General features: G+C 40.8%; 3 protein-coding genes across 14 annotated transcripts in view; 2 read left to right on the top strand and 1 right to left on the bottom strand.

Moving 5' to 3' along the window:
- The window catches only part of arhgap22 (Rho GTPase activating protein 22), a 12,784-nt gene extending 8,217 nt beyond the window's left edge, over positions 1-4,567 (top strand). For all 5 annotated transcript variants that reach the window (XM_034201815.1, XM_034201813.1, XM_034201816.1 and 2 more), the window contains exons 5-11: positions 50-178; positions 591-801; positions 906-1,038; positions 1,122-1,195; positions 1,883-2,004; positions 2,124-3,114; positions 3,212-4,567. In XM_034201815.1, coding sequence (XP_034057706.1) covers positions 50-178; positions 591-801; positions 906-1,038; positions 1,122-1,195; positions 1,883-2,004; positions 2,124-3,114; positions 3,212-3,431 — 1,880 coding nt within the window. In that variant the 3' untranslated portion in view covers positions 3,432-4,567. The remainder of the gene's footprint in view (positions 1-49; positions 179-590; positions 802-905; positions 1,039-1,121; positions 1,196-1,882; positions 2,005-2,123; positions 3,115-3,211) is intronic.
- On the bottom strand, positions 3,832-16,366 carry mapk8a (mitogen-activated protein kinase 8a). 6 transcript variants are annotated; one of them, XM_034201822.1, is made up of 12 exons: positions 16,161-16,366; positions 11,652-11,818; positions 11,255-11,384; positions 11,038-11,096; positions 10,798-10,936; positions 9,064-9,229; positions 8,769-8,840; positions 7,803-7,985; positions 7,560-7,684; positions 7,377-7,440; positions 6,449-6,526; positions 3,832-5,821 (listed from the first exon to the last, which is right to left on the bottom strand). In XM_034201822.1, exons 2-12 carry the CDS (start codon positions 11,771-11,773, stop codon positions 5,646-5,648), a joined length of 1,314 nt encoding a protein of 437 aa, XP_034057713.1. In that variant the 5' UTR covers positions 11,774-11,818; positions 16,161-16,366; the 3' UTR covers positions 3,832-5,645. The 6 variants fall into 6 exon arrangements, with proteins under 6 accessions (XP_034057713.1, XP_034057711.1, XP_034057710.1 ...); XM_034201820.1 differs by lacking the exons at positions 8,769-8,840; positions 16,161-16,366 and adding exons at positions 8,306-8,377; positions 15,784-15,942; XM_034201819.1 differs by lacking the exon at positions 16,161-16,366 and adding an exon at positions 15,784-15,940.
- ptpn20 (protein tyrosine phosphatase non-receptor type 20) overlaps positions 15,394-23,824 on the top strand; it is a 25,747-nt gene continuing 17,316 nt past the window's right edge. The window contains exons 1-16 of one of the 3 annotated variants that reach the window (XR_004567619.1): positions 15,394-16,301; positions 18,779-18,926; positions 19,117-19,280; positions 19,918-19,983; positions 20,071-20,250; positions 20,360-20,435; positions 20,984-21,064; positions 21,227-21,302; positions 21,554-21,707; positions 21,944-22,015; positions 22,177-22,351; positions 22,591-22,726; positions 22,818-22,956; positions 23,040-23,192; positions 23,353-23,538; positions 23,646-23,808. Coding sequence is in view for 2 of the 3 variants with exons in the window: in XM_034201812.1 (XP_034057703.1) it covers positions 18,803-18,926; positions 19,117-19,280; positions 19,918-19,983; positions 20,071-20,250; positions 20,360-20,435; positions 20,984-21,064; positions 21,227-21,302; positions 21,554-21,707; positions 21,944-22,015; positions 22,177-22,351; positions 22,591-22,726; positions 22,818-22,956; positions 23,040-23,192; positions 23,353-23,538; positions 23,646-23,808 (1,945 nt within the window). In the remaining variant the exon portion in view is untranslated. The remainder of the gene's footprint in view (positions 16,302-18,778; positions 18,927-19,116; positions 19,281-19,917; positions 19,984-20,070; positions 20,251-20,359; positions 20,436-20,983; positions 21,065-21,226; positions 21,303-21,553; positions 21,708-21,943; positions 22,016-22,176; positions 22,352-22,590; positions 22,727-22,817; positions 22,957-23,039; positions 23,193-23,352; positions 23,539-23,645; positions 23,809-23,824) is intronic. The other 2 variants (XM_034201812.1, XM_034201811.1) reach the window with 2 other exon arrangements.

Below are 23,824 nucleotides of genomic sequence, written 5' to 3'. Positions count from 1 at the left end.
GTTCTGTCCTATTGATCCAGAAAGTAATGAAATATGTCTGTGTTTTCAGGGGGGGCTGGAGAAAAGGATCGAACAGGAGTAAGCCACGAATCATTCCTGCTGATGGCCAACTCCCAGAGTGACATGGAGGATTGGGTCAGGGCCATACGTAGAGTCATATGGGCTCCACTTGGAGGAGGTGTGTTCTTAAAACGTATCCAGATTATTTTCTTTAAGTACCAATAAAGCAATGTATAACATCAGAATTCCAAAATCTTGGAAAACCACAAGTTTTTTATAATGTGTTGTATTTTAAAAGCTATCAAATAAATGTGGTGGAATCGGATACAATAACAAGTAAAATATTCCATCCATAAAATAACATAACACGGATACTTAAGTCATCTTCAATAACCAAATTGTACTTAGAGTACTAAATGTTCTCCCTACAGCAATGGCATACACACAAAAACACATGTCCACATACAACACTTACTTACAATAATAAAGCAAATCAACTATTAATGCTTTAAAGACTGGACTTCTTGGGTACACCTAAGAGAACTTTCTGAGCGGTTAATGATTGGTGTTCATTTTCTGTATGGCTGCAGGTGTCTTCGGGCAGCACCTAGAGGAGACAATGTTATACGAGGCTCAGTGTGGAGCGCAGCGACCGGTCCCTTTGCTGGTGGAACAGTGTGCGTGTTTCATACGTGAACATGGGCTCAAAGAGGAGGGCCTTTTCAGGGCCCCCGGACAGACCAATCATGTTCGAGAGCTGCAGGATGCCTTCGACCGTGGCGAGAAGCCAGTGTTTGACAGGTGATGCAGTGGGAGAGGGCATTTTATATACAGCTGCATGCCAATTTATAATCCATGCTGGATATAATTTGTTAATCTATGTCCCCTCTCTCTGTGTTTTACAGTACCACAGATGTCCACACAGTGGCATCACTGCTAAAGCTGTACATACGGGAGCTTCCGGAGCCTATAATCCCATTCCCGAAATACACACAGTTTCTATCTTGTGCTCAGATTCTTACCAAGGACAAAGCAATGGTAGTTACATGTCTACTTAACAATGTATTGCTTGATTTCCAAACTGTTGCCTTGGCATTAAACTTGACTTATGTATGTTTAAGGGTATCATAGAGCTTGGCAAACAAGTGAAATCCCTTCCTCAGGTCAACTACAACCTCCTTACATACATCTGCAAGTAAGTCAATACTGTCTTGTTGTCTGATATCAGTAGCTGTTAAAGGAATACTTCACCCCTTACATGACCATTTTTATATCAATAATGCATGCAGTGTTACCTTAATTTTTTTTTTGTTAAATATTCCACTATGAACAAAGATACTAAAACTAGAGAAAATGCATGATGCACTGAAGTAAATGGGGGCTTGTGTGTTTTAAAAGTATGATTTTAGTTCAAATGATTTTGTGAGGTAGCAATCGTGGATACAATTTTACTCGAGTATGTTCTCAATGTTGGTTTCTGTTACTGTGGAAGCATGCTAGAAAAACAAAGTCTTACAAGTACAAGGTAACACAGGGTGAGCTAATAATGTACAAATGGTCATGTTGGCGGAAGTGTATTCCTCACTGATGTGACTATGAAGTGTTTTGTTCCTGCTGCTATGTCCTGTTCACTGTTTGATTGAAGATGTCTGTCATACAAAAGAAATGTCATTCATTACACCCACATCCTCGTCATCAGCGGAGTGGCATCATTGATTGACTCTGAGTGTGAATAATTTCCTGTCTTCTCTGCCTTCTGCGCATATTTAAATACCATCAGCTAAACCCACACACCAGCCTTGCATTTTTCTAGAAAGAAAGAATGAGTGGTTTATTGATGTGGCATGATCTTTTTAATACGTTCTGGTTCTTCCTGGTTTAGGTTTCTGGATGAGGTTCAATCTCACTCCAATGAGAATAAGATGAGTGTTCAGAATCTGGCCACTGTGTTTGGACCCAATATCCTTCGGCCCAGAGTGGAGGATCCAGTTACCATGATGGAGGGTTGGTGATAATGCCAATACATGTTTACCTGCAGCGTGTGACACTAGCTTGCTTCACAATCAATATTTATAATGTCATGAACAATGTCAAGCAAGTGTGTAATTTGTCATTGTAAACAGGAAGTTCCCAGGTGCAGCACCTCATGACTGTGCTGATCAGTGAATACACACAACTTTACCAAAGGGAGCAGCCGGAAACTGAGACCAAGATTCCCCCAAAGCCTCAGCAGAGTCCGACACAACGGGGCAAAGCAGAATGGCTCTCACAACAAAACAATGACCCCCCATCTTCCAAAACCCCTGAAGAGGAACGCCGATCTTCCACCCCTTCAACAGAAAGTAAGCCAACTGCACCAAGCCCAATTACAACATCAGAAAAGGTTGAGGATGGTCAGATTGAAGAAAAGACAAAGGGTGAGACAGAAGTGAAAGGGGATGAAAAAGCAGATGGTAAAACTGAAGGGAAAGGTGAAAATGAAGTAGCTATGAGCCCCAGTAAACAGTCTAAAGCCCTGCCCACGTGGAGGTGCTCCCTCAAAGGGGGGACAGCATCTGGGGTGCAAAGGGGGAAAATAGGGGGGTCTGCAGGGGATGTGTCAGCAGCTGGTGGGAGCAACTGGCTGATGAATGGCCTGTCGTCCCTCCGAGTTCACAGGCGCACCACCTCATCTGGTGAAAGACTCAAAGACACCCTGAAGGATTCAACCCTCTCACTGAAAGAGACCACTCTCCCTCTTAAGGACACACAGAGAGACTCTGATGAAGACTGCCTTCAGACACCCCTGTCTCACAGAGGCCTCCACCAATCCCACAGACTGTCTGCCTATGACAATGTTGCCCCCTCCAGTCTGAGCCTGCCTGCTGACACCTCCATCTGGACGTCCTTTGAGATCTCATTGGCCGAGCCAAAGGGAAGAGAAAAAGCAGTAATATTAGAACAGGGTAAAGAGAGCCCTGCAGAGGTGAAGGACAGTACAAGTACTCTAAATAACACTGTAAGCGGTACTGAGGATGATATTACAGGAACAAATGAAGGTCTCGCCAACATGCTAACTGACCTCAAGCAGGAGCTGAAGAAACAGAGGACGAGCTACGAAACCTGCATTCGAAAGTAAGTATAAATCACTGATATTTTATTTTAAAAATAAACCAGCATGTGTTGTTATTTATGACTTCTTCTTCTTCTTCTTCTTCTTCTCTTCTTTGAGGTTGGAGGAGTCTTGTTCTAAGTACCAGTCCCAAGTCAACCGCCTCGAGGAGGAGCTGGACCAGGAGAAGAAGAAGTTTCAAATGCTTGAGATCCGACTCAGGAACTCGGAGAGGGCACATCAAGACGCAGAGAACCGAAACAACCTCCTGCAGAAAGAGATGGAGGAGTTCTTCGAAACCCTTGGAGATCTGACCACAGGAGCAACACGGACCACCTAGCCCAGACCAACCTGCCTTCATCTGGTCCATAAGAGGAGGAGCTAGATTACTTGGAAGACCAGTAAGCCCCAAAGCTTTGAAGACCAAATACCTCTAGTGCAGTACTACTTGCCATCGTGTCCTGTTTAGTACAGCCGTCTTGTGCCTACACTGATCAGTGCCGGTGCCAAACGAGAACTCCTCTGGACAAAGCAAGCATTTTATCATTCCGCAGAATTCCTTATTATACACTGTAGGTCATGTAGCTTCATATGTATTATCGAAGTTTGTAAAACAGCAACAAAAAAAGGCTTTTCTGATGATATGAGGTAGTCTTCCCATGCACAACCTCCTCATTTCCCATTAGAACTCATGAGAGAAACATTTACTTGACATTAAAATAAAGAACAATGAGACGTTAAAAATTCAACTCTTTTATTTGTTGGAGTTGAAGGTAGACAGTTTCCATTTCTGATGTATATAATTGGTCTGTTAGTGAGGCAATTTCAGATCAAAAGGCTTAACTTTACATAACTGGCCTGATCTAAACACACTACAACAGGTTAGCTCTTTGCTATCAGTATTTGGCCAACCCATCAGAAGACTGCAACATCATCCCAGTGGTGCCGAATTCCCATCTTTCCTCTAAATGTACCTGCACTAAAGCCAGATTTGCTCAGAGAAAACTCATGCGTATTCTATTCTATCTTTTTCTATTTTTGAGGAAATGGAGAAGAGGAAAATGACAAAAACAGGAAGTCACAACAGTCAGTTGAGATGTGGCCTAGAAAGGGGTAAGGACATGCGTCACAATCCCCAAAGTGCATTCTGGGAGCTGATGCTATGGGTCACTGCCTGGAGTGCCCAACTATGAAAAGAGCAAAGGGACAGGTTGGGAATTTGAGCCATCATATACATCCAAAGGTTACCATGGCAAGTAGCAGTTTCCTGAGCCTCAGAAAACATACATACATTTCCAGTAAAATGTACAGATCAATCACTGACTATATTAATCTATGAAGTATATTGCACAGAAAAACAAACAAAAAATGAAACAAAATGCATATAAATAGTAGTTCTGAATTAAATGTACATTACATACAATAGACGCCTCCTAGCTTGAAATAAATAAATAAATAACGCAAATAAAGAAAAAATATGGATCTTGTGTTCTTTCCAATGATGTGTGCCGTGATATACATAATGCATCTTCAAAAAACATGTGTGCATGTGAGGTAGAACTCAGAAAGACGCACCACAGAAGAGAGGAGCATCTGCAACAAAGAGGACTGAAAAATTATTGAAGTGAGTAAGGGCACTTAAATTAAACATGTTAAATATCAGACAGCTGTGACCAATGTCTGAAAGTGATTTAGACTTTCTGGTGACAGTCCCAAATACAGAACTCATTCTAGCCAGTGGAGTGGACTATATTAAATTGTTACAGTGCTAACAGTAATCACTGGCTCCTCACTAAGCAACATTTCTATTCACTTACATTCACCCTGTTGTTCCTCATCCAACAGACCATCACCTACAAGTTACATCTACCTACATAAGTTTAAATACAGTCAGTTAACAGTATGCTATAGTAAAAAAGAAATTCAGTGTCAGGGAAATAGACCATTTGACTGCTTGTCAAGATGCACACAATCAGAGGTGACGTAATACTAAGAAATAAGGTGGATACACCAAAGGACGCTTTCTACAAGAAAGATGAGGGAAAATATTTTTAAAAAATCATTCATCTGCGTTTTGATTCAAGATGAAGTGCACTATAGACTACTGTTAAAAAAGAGAATTGGTGTAGATTCATTCACATGTCCCAAAACAATACAAAAATGCCAAATGAACAATTCAAAAAATATACTCAACATAATATTGCAGTGCTAACAATGTGGTTTTCAACTGTGTAGCAGTAGCACAAAAAAACAGCAATGAGTAAAGTACAGTCGAATCCCTCTCTTCCATCACATACATCACAGATTCACATCAAAACATACTCTCTTCTTTGCAGCAAAAATACAGTTATAATGATACAATTTCAAACCACAGTCATTTACAGTAGTATAGGGGGAGGGGAAATAAAAACAAACTGTACATTAAAAGCTCAGCTCTACAAACTAACATGAGAAGTTCCATTGGCCTAAACCCTCTCCCATCACACACACTGATGAGGAAAGGTTGGTTTTTTTGTGTAGGTGTGTGTGTGTGTTTGTGGATTGTATGCGTGTGTTATCTGCAGCAGGCCAGCGCACCCAGAGAGGTGTGGCTGTCTAAACTGCTGTCTGTTTCAGAGGTGATGGTGGGGTCACTGCTAGGGTCAGTGGGCTCTGTGGACATGGACGAGACATCGTTGGCCGAAGAGGAGGATGACGTGGGTTGAGGGGGGCTGTCAATCACTGCTGCACCTGTGCTGCGAAAAACACACGTCACCACATAGGTTTGATTGAAAAAACATGAAACTGCCATCGTCTGCTGAGTCACACATACAGATGAAAACAGTCATTTTAAATTGTTGGTCATTTGCAAGTCAAATTATGTGAAGCTTAAATAACATAACATACATTCTGGAAATATGACAACCTTGGTCCTGAAATATTTTGATTTTATTTGAAAATAACCAGAGCTTTATAGCAATATTTCAACTTTATTAGAAAAATATGATGGCTTCATTCTTAAAATATTCCAAATGAATGACTTTATTCTCCAAAGACTTCACCTCTTCATGACCGTAATACACTTTACTTTAAGCTGAAATATTGAAGGGTTAAAAAAACCAATGACTTTACATCATTCTTTAACAATATCCAGAAGTCTAGAAATCTCAGATTTGATATAATGTAGATTGGTTTAACCTACCATCATATATGTATTCAGAAACTTTTGTACAAAATAAAAAAGTATTAACATTTGAGCGTCAGAACCCAGAACACATTCAGGCTAACATCAACCTTCTTATATCGTGTGCTTCTATTTATTTACTGGTTCATTCTTCCCAACGCTTCTTATATCACCAAATTATAAAGATTACTCACCTAGAGGAGGAGGCTGGCCTCTTATCACACCATTTCTTTTATGCTCCTCCCACTCACTCACTTCCTTATAAATTAGCACTACAAATGACAGAACAGGAGAAGGTTAAGTGGGACAGGAGAAACAGGTAGAGATCAATGACGTGTGTAGGTGATACTCTTCTTTAAAATGTGCCTACAAAATGTATTTCATACTGCACAGTTCAATCAGCGTCATGTTTCTGACTTGGAGAGGCTCTGCGGGCATGACCCTTTTTAAAATAAGTAAGGGGTCATTATACCAGGAAGGGGTTAGGATGAGCTCATCCTGCAGCACAACTGAAAGGGATATGTTTTTTCAATCTGAAGTCCTTGTTTGCGCCACCGAATCAGGTTCCCCACAGTGGAAAACACTAACGGAGGGGCTTCAAAATGGATTTCAAATCATGCAATGCATCCTCTGGCAGCTACAGTGATGATACAGATCTCCATGGGCAACTACGTCGGCAACCAAGCAACTGCATATCTGCACATTTACTGGCTGTCCCACTGGATTTCTTTAGACATGGTTTATTTTTGTGCTTTTCGTGATCACGTCACCATTTGTAAACAGATAATCATAGAGTTTAACGTTTACAGAGCTGATGAAAAAATAGCTTGGATTTATAAATGATTAAAAGTTGCATATTAACATGTTAGATGTTTAATTAACCAGCTGGTTTTGTAAATAACTTGAAACTAAAATGTATTTATCTACATATAACTATTTTCGAGGTACAAAAACAACACTGACATCCATCAGAATAAATGTATTTTATCAGACTATTCACTCAGATTACAGAGTGAGGTAATTCTTGTGCTGCTTCAGAAGCCAGAGGGTAAATAATACGCTGAAAACGGACTGGGAGAAGTGTTGAGTGCAGTGTGAAAGAGTCTTAGCATGATGTCCGACCTTTCCACTCCTCCACGGTATGCTCCCTCTCATCCAGCTGCTTATCTAGGATCTTTGGAATGGGCTGAGAAAGAGAGAAAAGCTTAAATGGCAGATCAGGGGCACAAGAGTGATGCCAAATTTCCACATCAAGTGATGTAATAAAAATCGCATGACTCAGTTAAGGATCAGAGATCAACTTACCGCTTCCACTTCGGCTGGGTCGTACCAAACGTTAATGTAGGGGTGCTGCAGGGCCTCATCTACGGAGATGCGCTTGGAGGCATCGATCACCAACATCTTGGATAAAAGATCTCTGGCTTGGCTCGCTGAGGGGAGAAACATCAAATACATAAGAAGCTCTGCAAATAAACACAAGTCTAAAAATGTATTTGGTGAAGTAGTTCTATTAGGTCATATGACTATAGTAAATACAAAACACACTACCTTTGAGTTTGTTGTGATCAGAGTCGGCAGGGAAGAGCACATCTGGGAAGAGTTTCTCAAAGGTGTACCCAGCATAGCGTGGCCTGTTTTCTACGTACGTTCTTACTGACTGGTTCAGCTTCATTAGAAAATCCTGAGATGGAGTGCCTAGCTGCTCAATTACCTTGTTCCACTGGTCGATGTCTAAAGTGTAAACGTTAAGGAAACACATATACAGTAACACACCAGCAGCGTTCTTTGTCGTTGCAAACTCTTCTTACATTGTTCAAACACACAAACTTAGATAACATAAATGATGCAGCCTATCACTCTTTTCCTACACAGCTATTTTAATAAACAATCCGTCTCAGCAAGTATCAATCAATCTATTGCCCTTTATTCTCGAGCAATGATGGAGGTCCTGTTTCCAGGGGGGAACATTTTGGGAATGAATGAGGGGAACCCAGTTCTCTTCACACGGCATGAAGTGATGACAGTGATGAATTAATGACAGGGAAGGATACGATCAGTGCCGGGGAACAACACGCACCCCTTGATCATCTCGGCCACTATGCAGCCCACTGACCATACATCCACTGCACATGGATGTGTAGATGACAGGGAGGTGGACATGCAAACAAAATGGTGGGATAAAAATAAAAGCACAACAAGGTGAAAATGATGCACGCAGAATGGCAGTGGGAATGAAAATGGAGAACATGCAGCATCAGCAAGATATATGAGAGGAAGCAAGGTAGTGATGAAAATGAAAACTGACATGTTTAAAGCCCATGGCAGTCAGAAAGCTTCCAATAATGCATGTTAAACTGGGCTATTATAGAAAGTCCCCAAAGCCTGGCACCGCATACTGTATTCGAGCCAACATTTGACTAGGGAAAGATCTGACAGTCTGCCCAGCAGGAGGAGCAGACCCTTTAGAAAAGACTGTAAAAGCGTGAAGAAATATTAAAATAGACCCAAGGATACAGTCCCTTCCCGGGAAGAGGATTTTATGGCGAACCATTTCCGCCAGTATGCAGCCCACAGACCATATGTCCACTAGTGAAGTGGAACAAAGCCGGTAAGAGGTGAGAGGAATGCACAACAACAGGTTAGTTACACGCAGGAGGCCGGTTAGTGAGCAGTTTGTTAAAACAAAGTCCCATCATGTGAAGAAGCACCATGAAGCTTGTGTTAATAGCAATACTTATCTTCAGGTGCCTGTACATGGGTTATAAAAGATCTAACACAAAAACAGTGCATTCAGTAGATGAACACTAACCATTTGCTTGGTAGCCCATGCCCAGGATAACCTCTGGGGCTCTGTAGTAGCGTGTAACCACATACGGTGTCATCAAGAGGCCCGTGGCAGCTGTCCGAGCCAAGCCAAAGTCCAAAATCTTCAGTGTACAATCTGACTTGACAACTATGTTGCTGGGCTTCAGGTCCTACAGAGAAACACACAGCAAAGTGTGATTTCTTGTCATTTCTAATGTTAATTTTGTCATTTACAAGCAATGACAAAAAAAATGCAGATGTAGTGCTGTACAGTATCAGCAAGTGGTGGCATGAAGCAGCATTACTTAAACAGTGATAACTTTTTGTGGGTTTTTGTAATTACAGTACCTTGTTTAAAAATCATATGATAAAACATTACCCAAGAGTCAAATCCACCTGACAGCTCCTGCTCAAGATCTTTTTTGGAGATTCATTTTTTGTTTATGCCATGTTTCTGTGCAATACAAATTGCCTTTGCTTTCTAGAAGCATCTAAAGTTTACAGTTTCAAGATGAATCAAGTAATGCCACTATAAAATCAAGTACTGGCATATTACACCAAGGTTTTGGTGCTATATCACTAGTTGGGAGTCGTTATGCCTTTTCATGATGAAGTGCAATTGTAAACCTCAGTCTACAACTTCTTATTGTTAATCAATATGATATAAAATGTTCACCTTCCCTTTTCAAAGTGGAGGTCAGAAGTATGTACCAGCTCATATAAACCTAGGGATGGGTATCGTTTGAAATGTATCGATTCCGATTCCGGTTCTGCTTATGGATTCTTATTGATTCCCCGTTTCGATTCCAAAATTGTAAAAGAAAGAGGTCAAACGTTTAGATAACAAAAATATCTTTATTCTTTTAAGCTTTAACTGACGTTTTTACAAATAAAAAATATACATGCAATACAAATGTATTGCACAATAGCTGTGCTTTATTTTAACTGCAGAGCTATGCCTGTGGCAAGCTATTAACAGGCATTACACTGTGCCTTGTCTTTTTCTTATTTAGTGTAGTGGAGCCTCACTTCAGAGCGTTTACCGCGACCCATCTTTGGTGTTATGAAGTGACTGAGCTCGTGAACTGTCTACGGGAGGGCGGGGCGAGCCTCGCTGTGGGGCAAGCCTCGCTGCGGGGCAAGCCTCGCTGCGGGGCAAGCCTCGCTGCGGGGCAACTGTGGACCTCTGTCGCCTGTCAGCGCAACTTACATGATGGCGTTTTAAAAAATTAAGGGCGGTGCCGGCCGTCAGCGAACCGAGCCGGCCGTCAACGGCCCGCTGACGACCGGCCGTTCTGTGATTCTCCAGAACACACAGATGGCCAGTCCGCCCTTACCCTGTATTCCACCAGGTCACCGCGGCGCAGACGGACCCGGTGGAATACAGGGTCTATCGCATCTAGAAACCGTTAAGCAGAACAGAAATTGTGTATTTTGTATGGGTACCCGGCATTTTCTTATCGGTTCTCATCTGGAACCGAATTTCGGTTCCCAACCCTATATAAACCTCAGAAAAGTAGCAAGAAATTCAGTGTTTTGTTCAAAGACATTTCATCAACAATAGTTGAAGTATAGAACGAGATTTTTTATATCTCCAATTTATTTTAAAGATTTGTTGGTCATTAAAATACTGCCCTCACATTTCAGTGTAAAGTGTCACAGAGGGTTTAACGGTTCCCTTTTTGTCAGGAAACCTGCGTGGCGTTAGTCTGTGCAGACATAGCCAGCTGATGCTTACCCTGTGAATGATTCCGGCGGCATGCAGGTGTTTGATGCCACACAATGTCTGATAGAGCAGATAGGACAGCCTCTCATGGTCCAGTTCCATCTGAATGACCTGGCACAGGTTAGCATCCATCAGCTCCATCACCAAGTATCTGACAGGGCAGAAACAGTTTCAGCAAACATACGAGAAGGAAATAATTCAATCACAGAAATGACACATACTGTATGCAAACGTACTGCTCTAAATACTTACACATCTGCGAAATCTTCTAATGTTTTTTGTGGTGAAAATACATTTAATAGGTGGATGATCTGTGGGTATAAAATGACATGAATCAGAACAGTGGTGTCATGTCAGTTACATAAAGTAAAGCACATACATTAAAGCATACAATCTCCATACACATGTTGTCATTCTCAAACACCATGTCTCCCACTGGTTATGCGAGTGAATTTATTTGCAAACTTACATTTTTGTGATTGACATATTTCATTAGGACTAGCTCTCTGTACGCCCTCTTGGCATGGGTTTGATTTTGAAACGGCCGACTCAGCTTCTTGATGGCAACATTTCGTTCCAGGTTTTGGTCATAGGCAGAGCTGAGGAACATAGTTAGCAAATCATTTTAAAATATGGTCACAGATGTAGCATGAAAATGAGTAAACATTACAGGTTATGTATTATGACTTCAATAGTCTAAACAGCTCTCCTATTTTCATTAACAACATAAAGTACAAGTACAAAAAGAGTATTACAATTTACTGTTTATATAGATTCTTAATCATGATCGTTCTGGTAACATATCAGTGACCTTTATTTTTGCAATCAGCTGTTGACTAAAAATGTTGACAGGTTGCATCACTCACCAGACGATTCCCTGAGCTCCTGAGCCGATGGGTCTCAGGTTCTGGTATCGCTTGAGTACTGTAAACGTTGAGTCCCCAACATCTAGGCTGTAGAACTCTCTTTCTTTCTTGTTTTTGTTCATGGCGAGGTCTTCTATTATTTCTCTCTGTGCATCCAAAAATGTCCTCTGTGTACACAAAGACAGGGACACAATTAAATATTTGTTCCAGGACTACACCAGCAGATGAGCAAAAAGACAGTCAAATGAAATCTCTGCTCAAAAGAAAGCAAACTAGAAGGAAAGGAGAAAAGATATTACTGAATTTCACAATTGAGGCGAGCACTGCGTTTCCTTATCCAAGCAACTCAGCAAACACACCAGGATGGAGGATTTGAAATCATCAGCAGTGGTGGTGACAGAACAGCAGGCAACGAGAAGGTCTACTCCATCATGTGAAACACGACTCTCATAGTGACTGTCACACTGGAAAACCAAGCTAGGTGATAATTCCTGTGAGTTTGGACCCCAGCCCAGGACTCAAGCCCAGTTCTACAAGCGGGTCTTCCACAGGCACATGCTAACTGGGTCAAGTTGCACCATGCGGCTGTGAGTCCAGACAACACGCAACACAGAGACGCCACATTTCTGTGAATGATATTCCCAAACGTATTTCAAGTCAACAGAACCACCTTAAAAATCAAAAAAGGAATATTCAGCTTCCTTTTCCTTTCTTCAATTCTTATATAAGCGTAATCACACTCCCCACTCTTTCACTCTGCCGACACTCGGTCCATATGAGGGATATAATTGCCAGAGAAAAATGAGTCAGCTCTCCTTCTGTTCGTTCAACGTCACAAAGACGTACATAACATCCGCCTCCCTCACAACATGAAAATAGACATGCCGCTTCTTTTTATTTTTCAGACAGGAAGACAATTAGCCTACCATCATCTCTGTTGGCTAGTTATGAAGGCTTGACATTGCAGGTAGTGTGCAGTGATGTGGGTGGTATAGACACTTACTTTGTAGTAAGATCATGATTATAATAATGGCTATTCAAGGTGGTAATTGAGGTCAGGTCATTGCAGGGAGGGAATCACAGGCACATTGGATCACATTAAAACCCACTGTGTTAATACCACTGCCCCTGCTGAGAAATAACTAGTATTGACGCTTAACTACATGCTGCATTGGCAAATACTGCTGAAATCAATGGCCTTCCATTAGATTGCAGTTATGTGTCAGCTGCAGTATTTATAAGGAGTGCAGCAGCCACATCAGTAGTCTCAGCAGCACCTACAGTAAGAGGTCTGGACCTCGTGGTTTGAGGATTTGAAGGCAGCGAACTGTAATACATATAGTCTCAAAATGTATCCAGCAAAAGCATAAATATGGGGAGGTCATTCCTGGAGCACACTGCTCTCTAATGACCTAAACTCTGTTTTCTATAGGCTGCTTTGCTTAATGATTTAATGAATGGTTTCAGAAGCACATACTTCAAGGACAATTCAGATCATGGCACTGGTAAACATAAATTAAACAAATTACAAAAATGCCCTTCCTTGGAAAACTGTAACATCACTTATTAACACAACAGAATATGAAGTAGCTTTCTTGTTTATAAAATGTAATTAAAAAATCTAATTGTATGATAATGTTCCTTACATAATTTGAATATTGTGTTCTTCCAATTTAGATGCATCCCGCAACAGCAGATGAGGAAAAACAAGAACTAATCTGAACTGCAGACGTTTATTATAATCTACCTTGTTGATACAATAGCTCTCCCATTATATATGCCCAAACTGTAACAGCCATATTCCCAGTCCACACATGAAAAGTGTCAGCAGGGCGGAGAGAGACAGAGGAAAAGCAGACCCTGCTCCTTCTCCGGGCCTATATTAACAGTGGAGCAACACTATCGACCCGTTTTTATTTTAACTCGTTGTCAGCGTGTTAACCTTGGCCACACGACCCCTCTATTTCCTGTTAAAAGCAGAGGTAGCTTTCAGGTAAAACACTGTAAAGACGGCAAAAAGGAGCTAATACCGTAACCGCTTGACTGCGAATACGCCGGCCGCTGCACAAGAAGACATTATTGTAGCCTTAATGACAGTCATATCGCGATATGACAGGGCCTGTTTGTGAATCAGTGCGCAGTCGGCGTATGCTAGCTTCAATCTGCACACGATATTTAAAGGCTACAACATGTACGGACACATCTCATTGTAACGACACGAAGAGTATGTAAATCGGGTAAGTAATAAGTGAAGCTACACTGTAACAACGTTAAACAACAACACGGTGGTTAAGCAGCATGCAAATAGCTACATACGACCCTCCCCCACGGCCAAACAATGAGCACGTCTGAGGAGCAGAGGTGCGAATCCTCATCTTACCTCTGTCATCAAACGATACTATCGATCCCGCCTTGGTGTGATCTGCGGCGAAATGTTCCGGACTAATTGTTTATGCCGCCGGTAAAGGATGGTTTATTCCGTTGTGCGGCTTAAAAATACATGACCTCACCAAAATTCACTTGCCTACGTTTCCATCTGGCTACAACTGACAGGCCAGGACGCGCAGTGCGCACGGGGCATGCGTCCCAGCAGTACGTCACGGATCCAGAGACACACCCACCGCCTCCTACATCCATCCTTCCTCCTTCCTTCCGCCTATCTATCTATCTACCTATCTACCTATCCATCTATCTCTTTCCATTTTGTTTTGTCCCTTTTCCGTTTAAAACATGATACATAAGATGTTGTGTTATGCTTTTATTTGAAATGTATTGCAAAGGGCAGACATTAGCCTTACTTAAAATATAGAACTTCTTCTGCATGAGAGACATATGTAATGTTATGTGAAATAAGAATTTCCCAATGAGTGAAATATGAGGCAGCATATTTATTTATTTTTACATTTCATTAAAAAAAATGTTTTCCTGATGACAATAAAGAGAATAGCTGGGAGGGAGTGCCAATATGGTTAATGGCTCATTGAGCATGGTCAACAAGGAGTTGACATTTTTTCTCTAACTAAAACAAAATGTCTTTGCTGCAACATTTTTCACAAAGATGAATGTTACAACAGCCAGTACATACATAGCATGAAGCAAAATAGTAAAGTATATGGACACATTTGAAATGTTTCTTTCTTTGTCTGTATTATGCTAGTAATGTTGTGTTAATATTCAAACTATAAATAAGAGACCTGCTTCCATGACTGATAAAGCTATTTGTTTTATGCAGACTAACAGACATCCAAGTTATAAAGGTTTTCAGATGGGATTCTTACAGTACCTTGGATGATGGTGAACACAGGGTATAAGTATACTTTTAAATAGGCTATGATTATTTTTGTTTTATGTCAGTATACCTGTTTAACAGTATCAAAAATAAATAACTGGGATTTTAATTAAATTAAGAGGTTTACGTTATTTCCCACTAGTTCCTTGGTTCGTTTATTTCCATATGGGACCAATGGGCAAAGCATAAAAGGTGTTATATCTGTTTCCAGGGTCAAAGGTGATGCTGCAGTTATCATATCCATTGACAAATGATTTGACAGCTATTTGCATCATCAGATCCTTGGTTAGTTTATTTCCATACTTGGACCAATGGGCAAAGCATAAAAGGTTTTATATATGTTTCCAGGATACAAATGCTGCAGTTATCATATGCATTTATTAAAGATTTGAGGGCTATTATTTGCATCATCACTGTCATCAGAGCAATATTATCTTCTTTTAGCCCTTGGATCTTATCTCCTGTCCATATTTAACTGCGGGACCATTGGTGGACTATGACATGCATTAGGGCTCTGCAGAAATCCATAGTTAGGGTACCGTGTAGAGTTCATGCATAATCTTCTATACGCTACAACAACGACGGTATGCAGCATGCTCTGCGAAGGCACGTGACTAAATAAGGACATTAGGTAGGCTACAATTACGTTAATTTAGCGCTGAGTAGTTTAAATTCTCCCTGCGCCCTCCTGACAGGCCTGAATGGTTGTTATGTATCCTGGTCCCTGCGCAGATACCCCGGGGCCTGCAGAAAAAAGCTGCGCGCAATAGAGAAGGCAAGCGGCATGGATAAACCTACCAGCACCGACTCCTGCAGCAAGACAAGGCTACTACGCTTTCTTACCCCTTGTTCGAGGAGAGCCCGCAGTGTTATGATCATTGTGGGGGAGCAGCCCTATAGCAGCAGGCTACAATCCACTCGTTTGGCCGAGATCGTTCGTCCTTCTCATGCTTCTTTGTAGCGCACCTACCACCGGAGAGCCACCGCACCTTTGGGCGTCAGACAGATTAGTTAAAGCGGTGTAGCTGATCCCACGCCATCCGCTATTGGTGGCTCTGACCTGTCGCTGTCAACAGCGATAAGCCAATTATGTGTTTAAAGGCGAGAAACTAAGAATAGCCCCAATTACAGCAAAAAGTTGCAGTTCTTCAGCGTGGTGCTGGTGGTCATACAGCAAATGAATTGGGCACGATGTACAGTTAATGTCATTGATGAATTACCTGGCTTCGCGGAGCTGCCTTTACTGAGAGGACGTCAAAACAGCAATGCGATGATCACAAGGATTATTTTGGATCCGTGGTGGGAGCACTGAAGATAATACGAAGGATCACACTGCTGACATAGGTTACATATCGTACCAGGTAAGGTTTCACTGAGATATCTTTCATTATCTTCTTCCTTCACACCGTGCTATTTGTTAGTTTGGTGTATTGAGGTGGGCGTATTTTTGTTTAAATGCATTTGGTATGAGATTTAAGATGGAAATTAATTAATTTCAGGCACATACCGTTGCTAAACATCTATGGCTATAATGAGATTTACCTTTAAGAGTAACTTATAGTTTAGCCTTCATATTCAGGCCTGTGACGACAAAAATCCTCATGGTGAAATGTGTTGTTTATTAGAGGCTGCTCATCTTGTAGCTACACAAACAGCACATTGCCAACATGTCCATACTATCACACTTTGTCATGGTAAGTATGAACATAGGAATGTATTGTCTACTGTAGTGAGAAAAGGGCTATAGGAGACCTAGATCCTGATGAAGCATCTTGTCCCAAATTCTCAAGGATACTGTACAGCTTCACTGTCTGTGTCTGTCATCTGATTGTCTGCTTAATGGATCACTAAAGTAGATTCCATGTGACAGGCTAGCTAGCTAAATGAGCAGGAACTAGCTGTTGACTGCTCCATTAAAACCATGGTATGTGATGCATTTTAGTCCAAATTGAATAATAAATCTGCATGTACACCAAATAGAAAAAAGTGTGACAACTGGTTAATAATCTGGACATGGTATTGGATTATTAGATGTTAAAGTAGTTTGTTCTAGACAGCAGTAAACATTATTCAATTGCATGAGAGATCGTCTTTATGCTCTATAATATGCTCTATAATAACATCACGTTTTAAAGGTTGTGATTTAGGGAATGCAGAGGATGTGAAAGTTTAAAGAGGTCCAACTTGAACCCATCAGCCACATGTTTAGGTAAATGCCATGATGTGATATGCACAGTACAGCACAGTTTCTTTATGTCCAAAAAGATTCCAGCAACACATGAGAGTTGTGTCGATAATTGCCAGGTTTCTGTGATGGTCCCTGCAGCACTGCATGGCTTCACAACAGTAGCTTTACACCTGTAGACAGACCACTTTGAGGGAGCACAGCTGCTAAAGTTTTTGCTCCACAGTGGAGAGGCACCTGGCACGCTTCCTACTTTTTTCTTCAATTCCTTTCTACATCATAACGATAAACCAGAATACAGGTATACAGTTACATCATTTTGTATTTCACTGATTTGAATGGCCTTCTGCACTTCTAGGAAACCTTATTACCTCCTAATTGCATTGTGGATTTTGTGTTTAGCAACACATGTAATCTTGAATCCTTGTATTTAATTGACACACTGGGTGTCACAAGCCGAGGGTAAATTCAGTTTAAGTGCAGGATAATCAGGCCTAAAGTAATTGGGTTGGTCGGTGTCATTGAAAGCATGTTGCTTCCTTCAACACACTGTGGTTGGTTGTCCTATGAAATTACTGGTCTGTAACATTTAAGGAACATGAACTACATGTATATAAAAAGTCCAATAAAAACCATGATGATTTGGTTTAACAGCCTTTGCCATGCATTGGGAACAATCTGAATCTGTTCTCTTAGTTGTTTGAGAAAAACCAGGAAGAAAACAGCATGTCAGTTTTTACTCATTTTATACTCTCACACCAACACCAACACAAATATAAGACTTTTGAAACGTTCATATGTCTCTTGTATTTGAGACAGATACTTATGGAAATATCCATAGCTTTGCTGTTATCACATAATCATGTCAAGTGTGGTTTGTTGTTTTGATCCGCACAGATATCCTACAACATGCTATCTTTTAGAAAATAGTAGAATGCTTTGAACTTTAAATATTTCATTGGTTCATCATCTAATGTGATTGGATATTAATTGAATTTACTAAATTAAATCTGACTAATAATACAAGAAAATACCTACATTTATATAATGTAGTCAAAATAATATGTATTTTCCATGTTTCTTAATAGATGCTTTACCAAAATATGAATAATACTATAAGAAAGCTTTTATGCATTTCTTTCACGGTCTCTTCTCTGTCAGGTCAGGTGTTTTTTGTTCCTTCCCATTCTTGAATGTACAGATGTCATCATATTCGCACAGTATGTGACAACAAACTAACATGCCACCGTGACACAGTTGCCTTGGTGCCAGAAGAAAAGCTCCCTTCAGAAGTGCCCTCTTGTCAGGAGGAAAGCCTATTAGGAAATGGGAGGGGCAAGAGAGAGCAAGAGGCAGTGAGACTAATGGAGTTAGATAATCTAATCAGAGTCCAGCGCAAAGAACGGCCTTTTTCTCAGAACTGTCTCTCATAACCGTCCCTGTAGGCAATTGCTTTTGACAGCAACAGTAACACTATCATGAAGATAAGATAAGATAAAGTAGAAATGTCTAATGAGGACACCCAACAAAGTATATCGTGCTTTTACAAAATATACAAGACATATAAGACAATCAGCTGTAGATATTTCAATATAGAAATTGATTTTGTACATGTGTGTTTTTCATGTGTGCATGTATGTGGTACATCTTCAGGTTCGTGATTGGAATGTGTGCAGGATGAGCAGCACATTTGTGACATTAGCTGAAGTACTGGAGGCTCGAGGGGGACCTCTGCTGGAGGAGGAGGTCTGGTCCCTGCTGCTGGCCACTGCAGAGTCTTTAGTGGATGCCTCTTATAAGGGTAAATCATTTCAGATATCCTCCTCTTATTGTACGCAGTGCACACATTCATTACACAATGCTTTAATGCTATGTCCATACCATAATGTTATGGCAATGTAAAAAGACATTAACATTTAAATATATCTTGTTTAAAACTGAATTTACTGTGTATCAGCAGCATTATTATGGACTTCCTACTCTTTTTGCAGGTCAGAACAACATGTGTAGTATCATAAGCCCCACCTCTTTGCTGCTGTCAGCCACTGGTACCTTAGCATTTAAGAATTGTGGCCTATCAGAGGATGTTTCCACCTTCACCGCTCCAGAGATGCTGCAGGGCCGTGCCAGCTCAACCAAACCTGCTGTAGAGAGGGTCAGTGCTTACATCCTCATACCTGTCCTAATAGCTCACATGGAAGTTGATGGCAGACTTGGTAAACACACAATAGTATAAGTTCATATCGGGGTTTGTTTCAATCATATACTACTACTGTCATATACTTATGTGGGTTTCCTGTGAGGGTAAAATATCAGGATGTCAGGATTTGAAGGACAGCTGAGATGTGAGCCCGCCATCTAGTGGCTGAGCAAAGAAACTGCAGCTCTGAATTTAAACCTTCATTTATTGACATTGGATAGAAAAACCCTAAAGTAACACTTAATAATCATATTTGACAATGTTTTAACATTAAGGAAGGATTTCAAATATATCTCACACACATCTTCAGGTAGTCTGCCTATGTTACATTTATAAAAGCCTTCAATAGTGAAGCACTTATGTTTGAAAGCAGCAGGACATGTCTCCCACTGCATAATTTAAAAACACGTACTGTGCCATCACTATCATTGTTGCCTTTCACTTTACTGAGCCATTTCTAGAATCTTCAAACAGTGGTTTATTATCATTTTTTCAATCACATTTGAATAATTAGATCTTTCAGACATCCCATTTAAACTATTTTAACATGTTCAACTGGTGTTGTCATTAACCAATTACTTTTGTCGTGCAGATGCTGGTGTATTCACTGGGTATGACTCTCTACTGGTCGGTTGATTTTCACCTACCTCAAAATCAGGTGGGTAATTCACAGCTGTCATCTTTATTCCACACCACTACTCCTCAGCCATATATTCTAATCACTCTCTCCTCTCATGAGTCTCAGCCGGTCCAGTTGAGTGACCACCTGAACAGCCTCCTGCTCAGCATGTGTGAGGACCTGGCCCACCGCAGGGTGAACCTCATCTCCATCCTGGAAGCCTGCGAGTCTCAGCACAAAACCAACATCCTGCCGCCACCCCCCACAGTCATCCGACAGCTGGTGGAGGAAGTTTTTCACGAATCAGTGAGTCTAGATACCTTTATTACATGTTCCTATCTAAGATTTCAGCATCATTTGAATGGCTAATGTGTATAATGACAGAAAAATGTAAATGTGTTGTCTTTTCCTCCAGATGGACCATGGCTCTCTGCCAGACAGTCAGGTCCCTTTGAGTGGCAGGAGCCAGATGATCAGAGAGAGACTTCATGGTGAGCATGCATGTTTAAGTCCTGTAAATGCACACAAGCATCATATCATCATACAAGAGGATAAAACTTGCTGAGCATAGGCATGACACTCTACATTATTTTTGAATAAGGGCTTTTGACAAACAGGCATACCTTCTTTACCTATCTGTACATAAGTGAGTTGGAAAATCCTTCCGATTTAAAATGTATCTCGGAACATGATAATTCAATTGTGTGGTATGGTACAGGAAAACTCTATTCTGATCTATTTCCTTGATTTATTTTGAAATTATGAATAAATTGTACCTTTTAAATATTTTACGCAAAGTAGTTTCGGGTCACTGCTCTTTTGACCCAAGGCAACGTACAGGTCAACAGGATTAAAATCTTAATCTAAAGCAAGGCCAGGATTAGTCTCCTGCGAGAGCCAATAATCAGAGAGAGAGTGTGGATGCTTGCTGGTATAACCCTGTGCAAGCCTCACTTCTGTCCCAAAATCCTATTGTCTCCTGGGAGCACAGAGTCGGACATTAATTAAACATTGCTGTCATCTTTTACCGTGCTGACAGGAAAGAAAGGGCCACTTTCAGACTTCAGCGAAGGGAGTGCTGAAGGGAGAAGATACTCAACAGACTCGGACTCAAAGTCAGGTAAGGAAAATCATTCTAAATAATTTGTCTTTTGCCCACTTAACAAAACCCCTAATTCTAGTTGTGGATGTAATCCTCGATTAACAGACCATTTGTTATTCTACTTGAATGTGTGTTCCAGCCGTAATTGCTTGTTTTGACAATGCAAATGCTCTTTTCCAGTTAATTTACCTCAGAGACCTTGGAGACAAAGACCAAGGAGCTCTCCCACACCGCTGTACCAGTCTTCTTTAGAAAGGTATGTAATCTATGCGTTCTTACATTCACATCATTAATACTGTAATTACTTAGTAAACAATTCTTCAACTATTAAAACTATCTCTGTGTGCACGTCAACACAAATAAATCCATCCGCTTCTCCTTCCGTGCTCCTTTGTATTGTCTGTAGTGCCATCAAGGGGACATGACATTGTTGAGTTTGACTTTTACAACTCGCCTGCACATCTATTACACAATCTGTCCTTCCTCTCCCCCTCTCTCTCCCCTCAGACTCCCTCGTGGGGTCCGTCACAGGGACAGCAACTGCAGTTGGCTTGGTAGGAGCCCCCAACACGACTCCTCTCCCAAAACATCAGGCAGATCGCACAGTCCTTCCATCACCTTCAGCGAGTCCTCCATCAGCCTGAGCCAGAGGACATCGAAGGTAAGTCCGGAATATTTTTTTAAGCCAGGTTTTTTTGTAGAACATACATTTGTTGTGGATCTTTACAACAAGCTGCTTTTTGTAGTGTCATAGCATATACAATATTTAGTCGAAAAAAGTGCGAGTGAGGTAAAAAGTACATTTGAACAGCAGCAGATCATTAAAGATGCACAGAAGTTCTCCCTTGGATGTGTTTCTGCTTGAAGACTTCATATCAAAAATATTTGTTTTATCAGGCTTTGGGTCCTGAGTTCGTCAGAATGCCAGATGAACAACACATTGTTCTCGATCTCCCAGGATCTATTGTGGTAAATGACTGCTTCTCTTTACTCTGCTTTTGATCAATATCTATGTAAACTGCTGTTGGCATAGCTGCATGATATTGTTGTACATTTATGTGCATGCATGTGAGAATGTTTTTTTTTTTATTTCCTGTGTGGGTCTGTGTGTTTGTGCGTGTCCACTACAGTCCAGAAAGGGCCGTTCGTGTTCGTCTCAGAGAGAAGTGACTGTAGTTCTGCTTAACGGGCAGTATGTGGTGGTGCGCTGTGACATTAAGTCCAGAGGAAGAGATGTGTTTGACATGGTGGTGGCTCATGCAAACTTGGTGGAACACTTCTACTTTGGTCTTGCCTTTATAGATGGTAAGCATGGCGTAGTATGTGGGTCTGTATTGATTGTACATAACAACATTCAATACAGAAATTCATTTCAAAATATCCATAGTCCAACTTGTGATATTGTGCCCTCACAATTGGCTGTTATGGATACCATATCAATTATTGACAACAGATTTTATTTAAAATAAAATATAATTTGAATTTCTTATGCCTGATGTGTTGTTTCACTGAAGTTAAAAAGGCTTTTCTTTTTCATTCTGCAGATGATGAATATTTTTTCTTGGATAATGAAACAAAAATCTCCAAAATTGCACCTGACAGTTGGAAAAAAGGGCAGATTTTGTCCTTTTTGGTGTTTCTGCGAGTCAAATTTTTTGTTGATGATATGTCCTTTGTTTTGTAAGTACAGTTCTGTTGAAATGTATACAATATATAAATAGAATTGAATAGTTTAAGATATTCAATTAACCCTTTGTCCTGTTTCCTATAGGCACAAACTGACTCGACACCAGTACTACTTACAAGTGCGTAAGGATATCCTGGAGGACAGGCTTTACTGTAACGAGGACACTGGCTTGTTTCTGGCTGCTCTCGCTCTGCAGGCTGAGTTTGGGGATTACATGCCAGAGGTACCAACGACACAAAGATGCTTTAAATACCAGCACCATCTTTGGGTTTGTGTTATATCTGTTTCTTTTGTGTGTCTTTCTAGCTTTATGGTAAGAATTACTACCAGCCAGAGCATTATGTGTCCAAGAGAATGCTAGAGAAGCTGGCCCTGCCCAATGTCAAGGAAGAGTTGCCAAGACTACATGCAAGTCATTCCCAGATGCTTCCTGAAGAGGCAGAAACAGAGTACTTAAAGGTAACAAATGCATCCACTCACATACATGTTTCACAAGTTGCTTACCACTAAAAAAATGTCCGTTGATCACACCGTTTAACTTCTCTAATTCTAAATTATTGCTAAAATGATTGGCTACAAGTTCAAATCTAATGCATTTAAATAAATATGTGCACCTCAGATTGTCCAGCAGTTACCAGAGTATGGGGTTATGTTCCACCGTGTGGGGAGAGAGAAAAGGACAGTGGTGGGAGAGTTGGTTTTGGGAGTCTGTGCCAAAGGAATAATTGTGTACGAGATGAAGAACCACCTCCGAACCGTCACCAGACGCTTCCTCTGGAGGGAAACCGACACCATATCAACTGGGGTAAGTGCTATTTCAGTCATATTTTTGTTGTATAACATATTACTTTGTGTGGCTCTTTTTTGTTTGTTTGTAAATGTATGGTAACTTGTGTTTTCTATATCTTCCAGCGGCGTAAATTGATTATAGAGTGTGGTGGGCCCAGTGGAAAAAAGCACAGTTTTATAACAGAAAGCTCAAAAATAGCACAGTACTTCCTGAACCTCTGCTCAGCACAGCACAAGTTTCATAGTGAGATGACGTCAAGACAACTTAACCACACCATCATACCAGGTGGATATATTTGATT

This window comes from Gymnodraco acuticeps, unplaced genomic scaffold (assembly GCF_902827175.1).
Source record: "Gymnodraco acuticeps unplaced genomic scaffold, fGymAcu1.1, whole genome shotgun sequence".
In the NCBI taxonomy this organism is placed as follows: Eukaryota; Metazoa; Chordata; class Actinopteri; order Perciformes; family Bathydraconidae; genus Gymnodraco; species Gymnodraco acuticeps.
Note: the sequence above shows the minus strand (reverse complement) of the source record. Positions and strands in the feature narration are given on the sequence as shown.

Coding starts and splice junctions, on each gene's coding strand:
- mapk8a (XM_034201820.1), bottom strand. CDS start 15,819: ATGATCATAACACTGCGGGCTCTCCTCGAACAAGGG. Junction 10,937..11,037: donor TTAGAAGATTTCGCAGATGT/GTAAGTATTTAG, acceptor CTGCCCTGTCAG/ATACTTGGTGATGGAGCTGA. Junction 7,685..7,802: donor TGATCACAACAAACTCAAAG/GTAGTGTGTTTT, acceptor TTCTCCCCTCAG/CGAGCCAAGCCAGAGATCTT.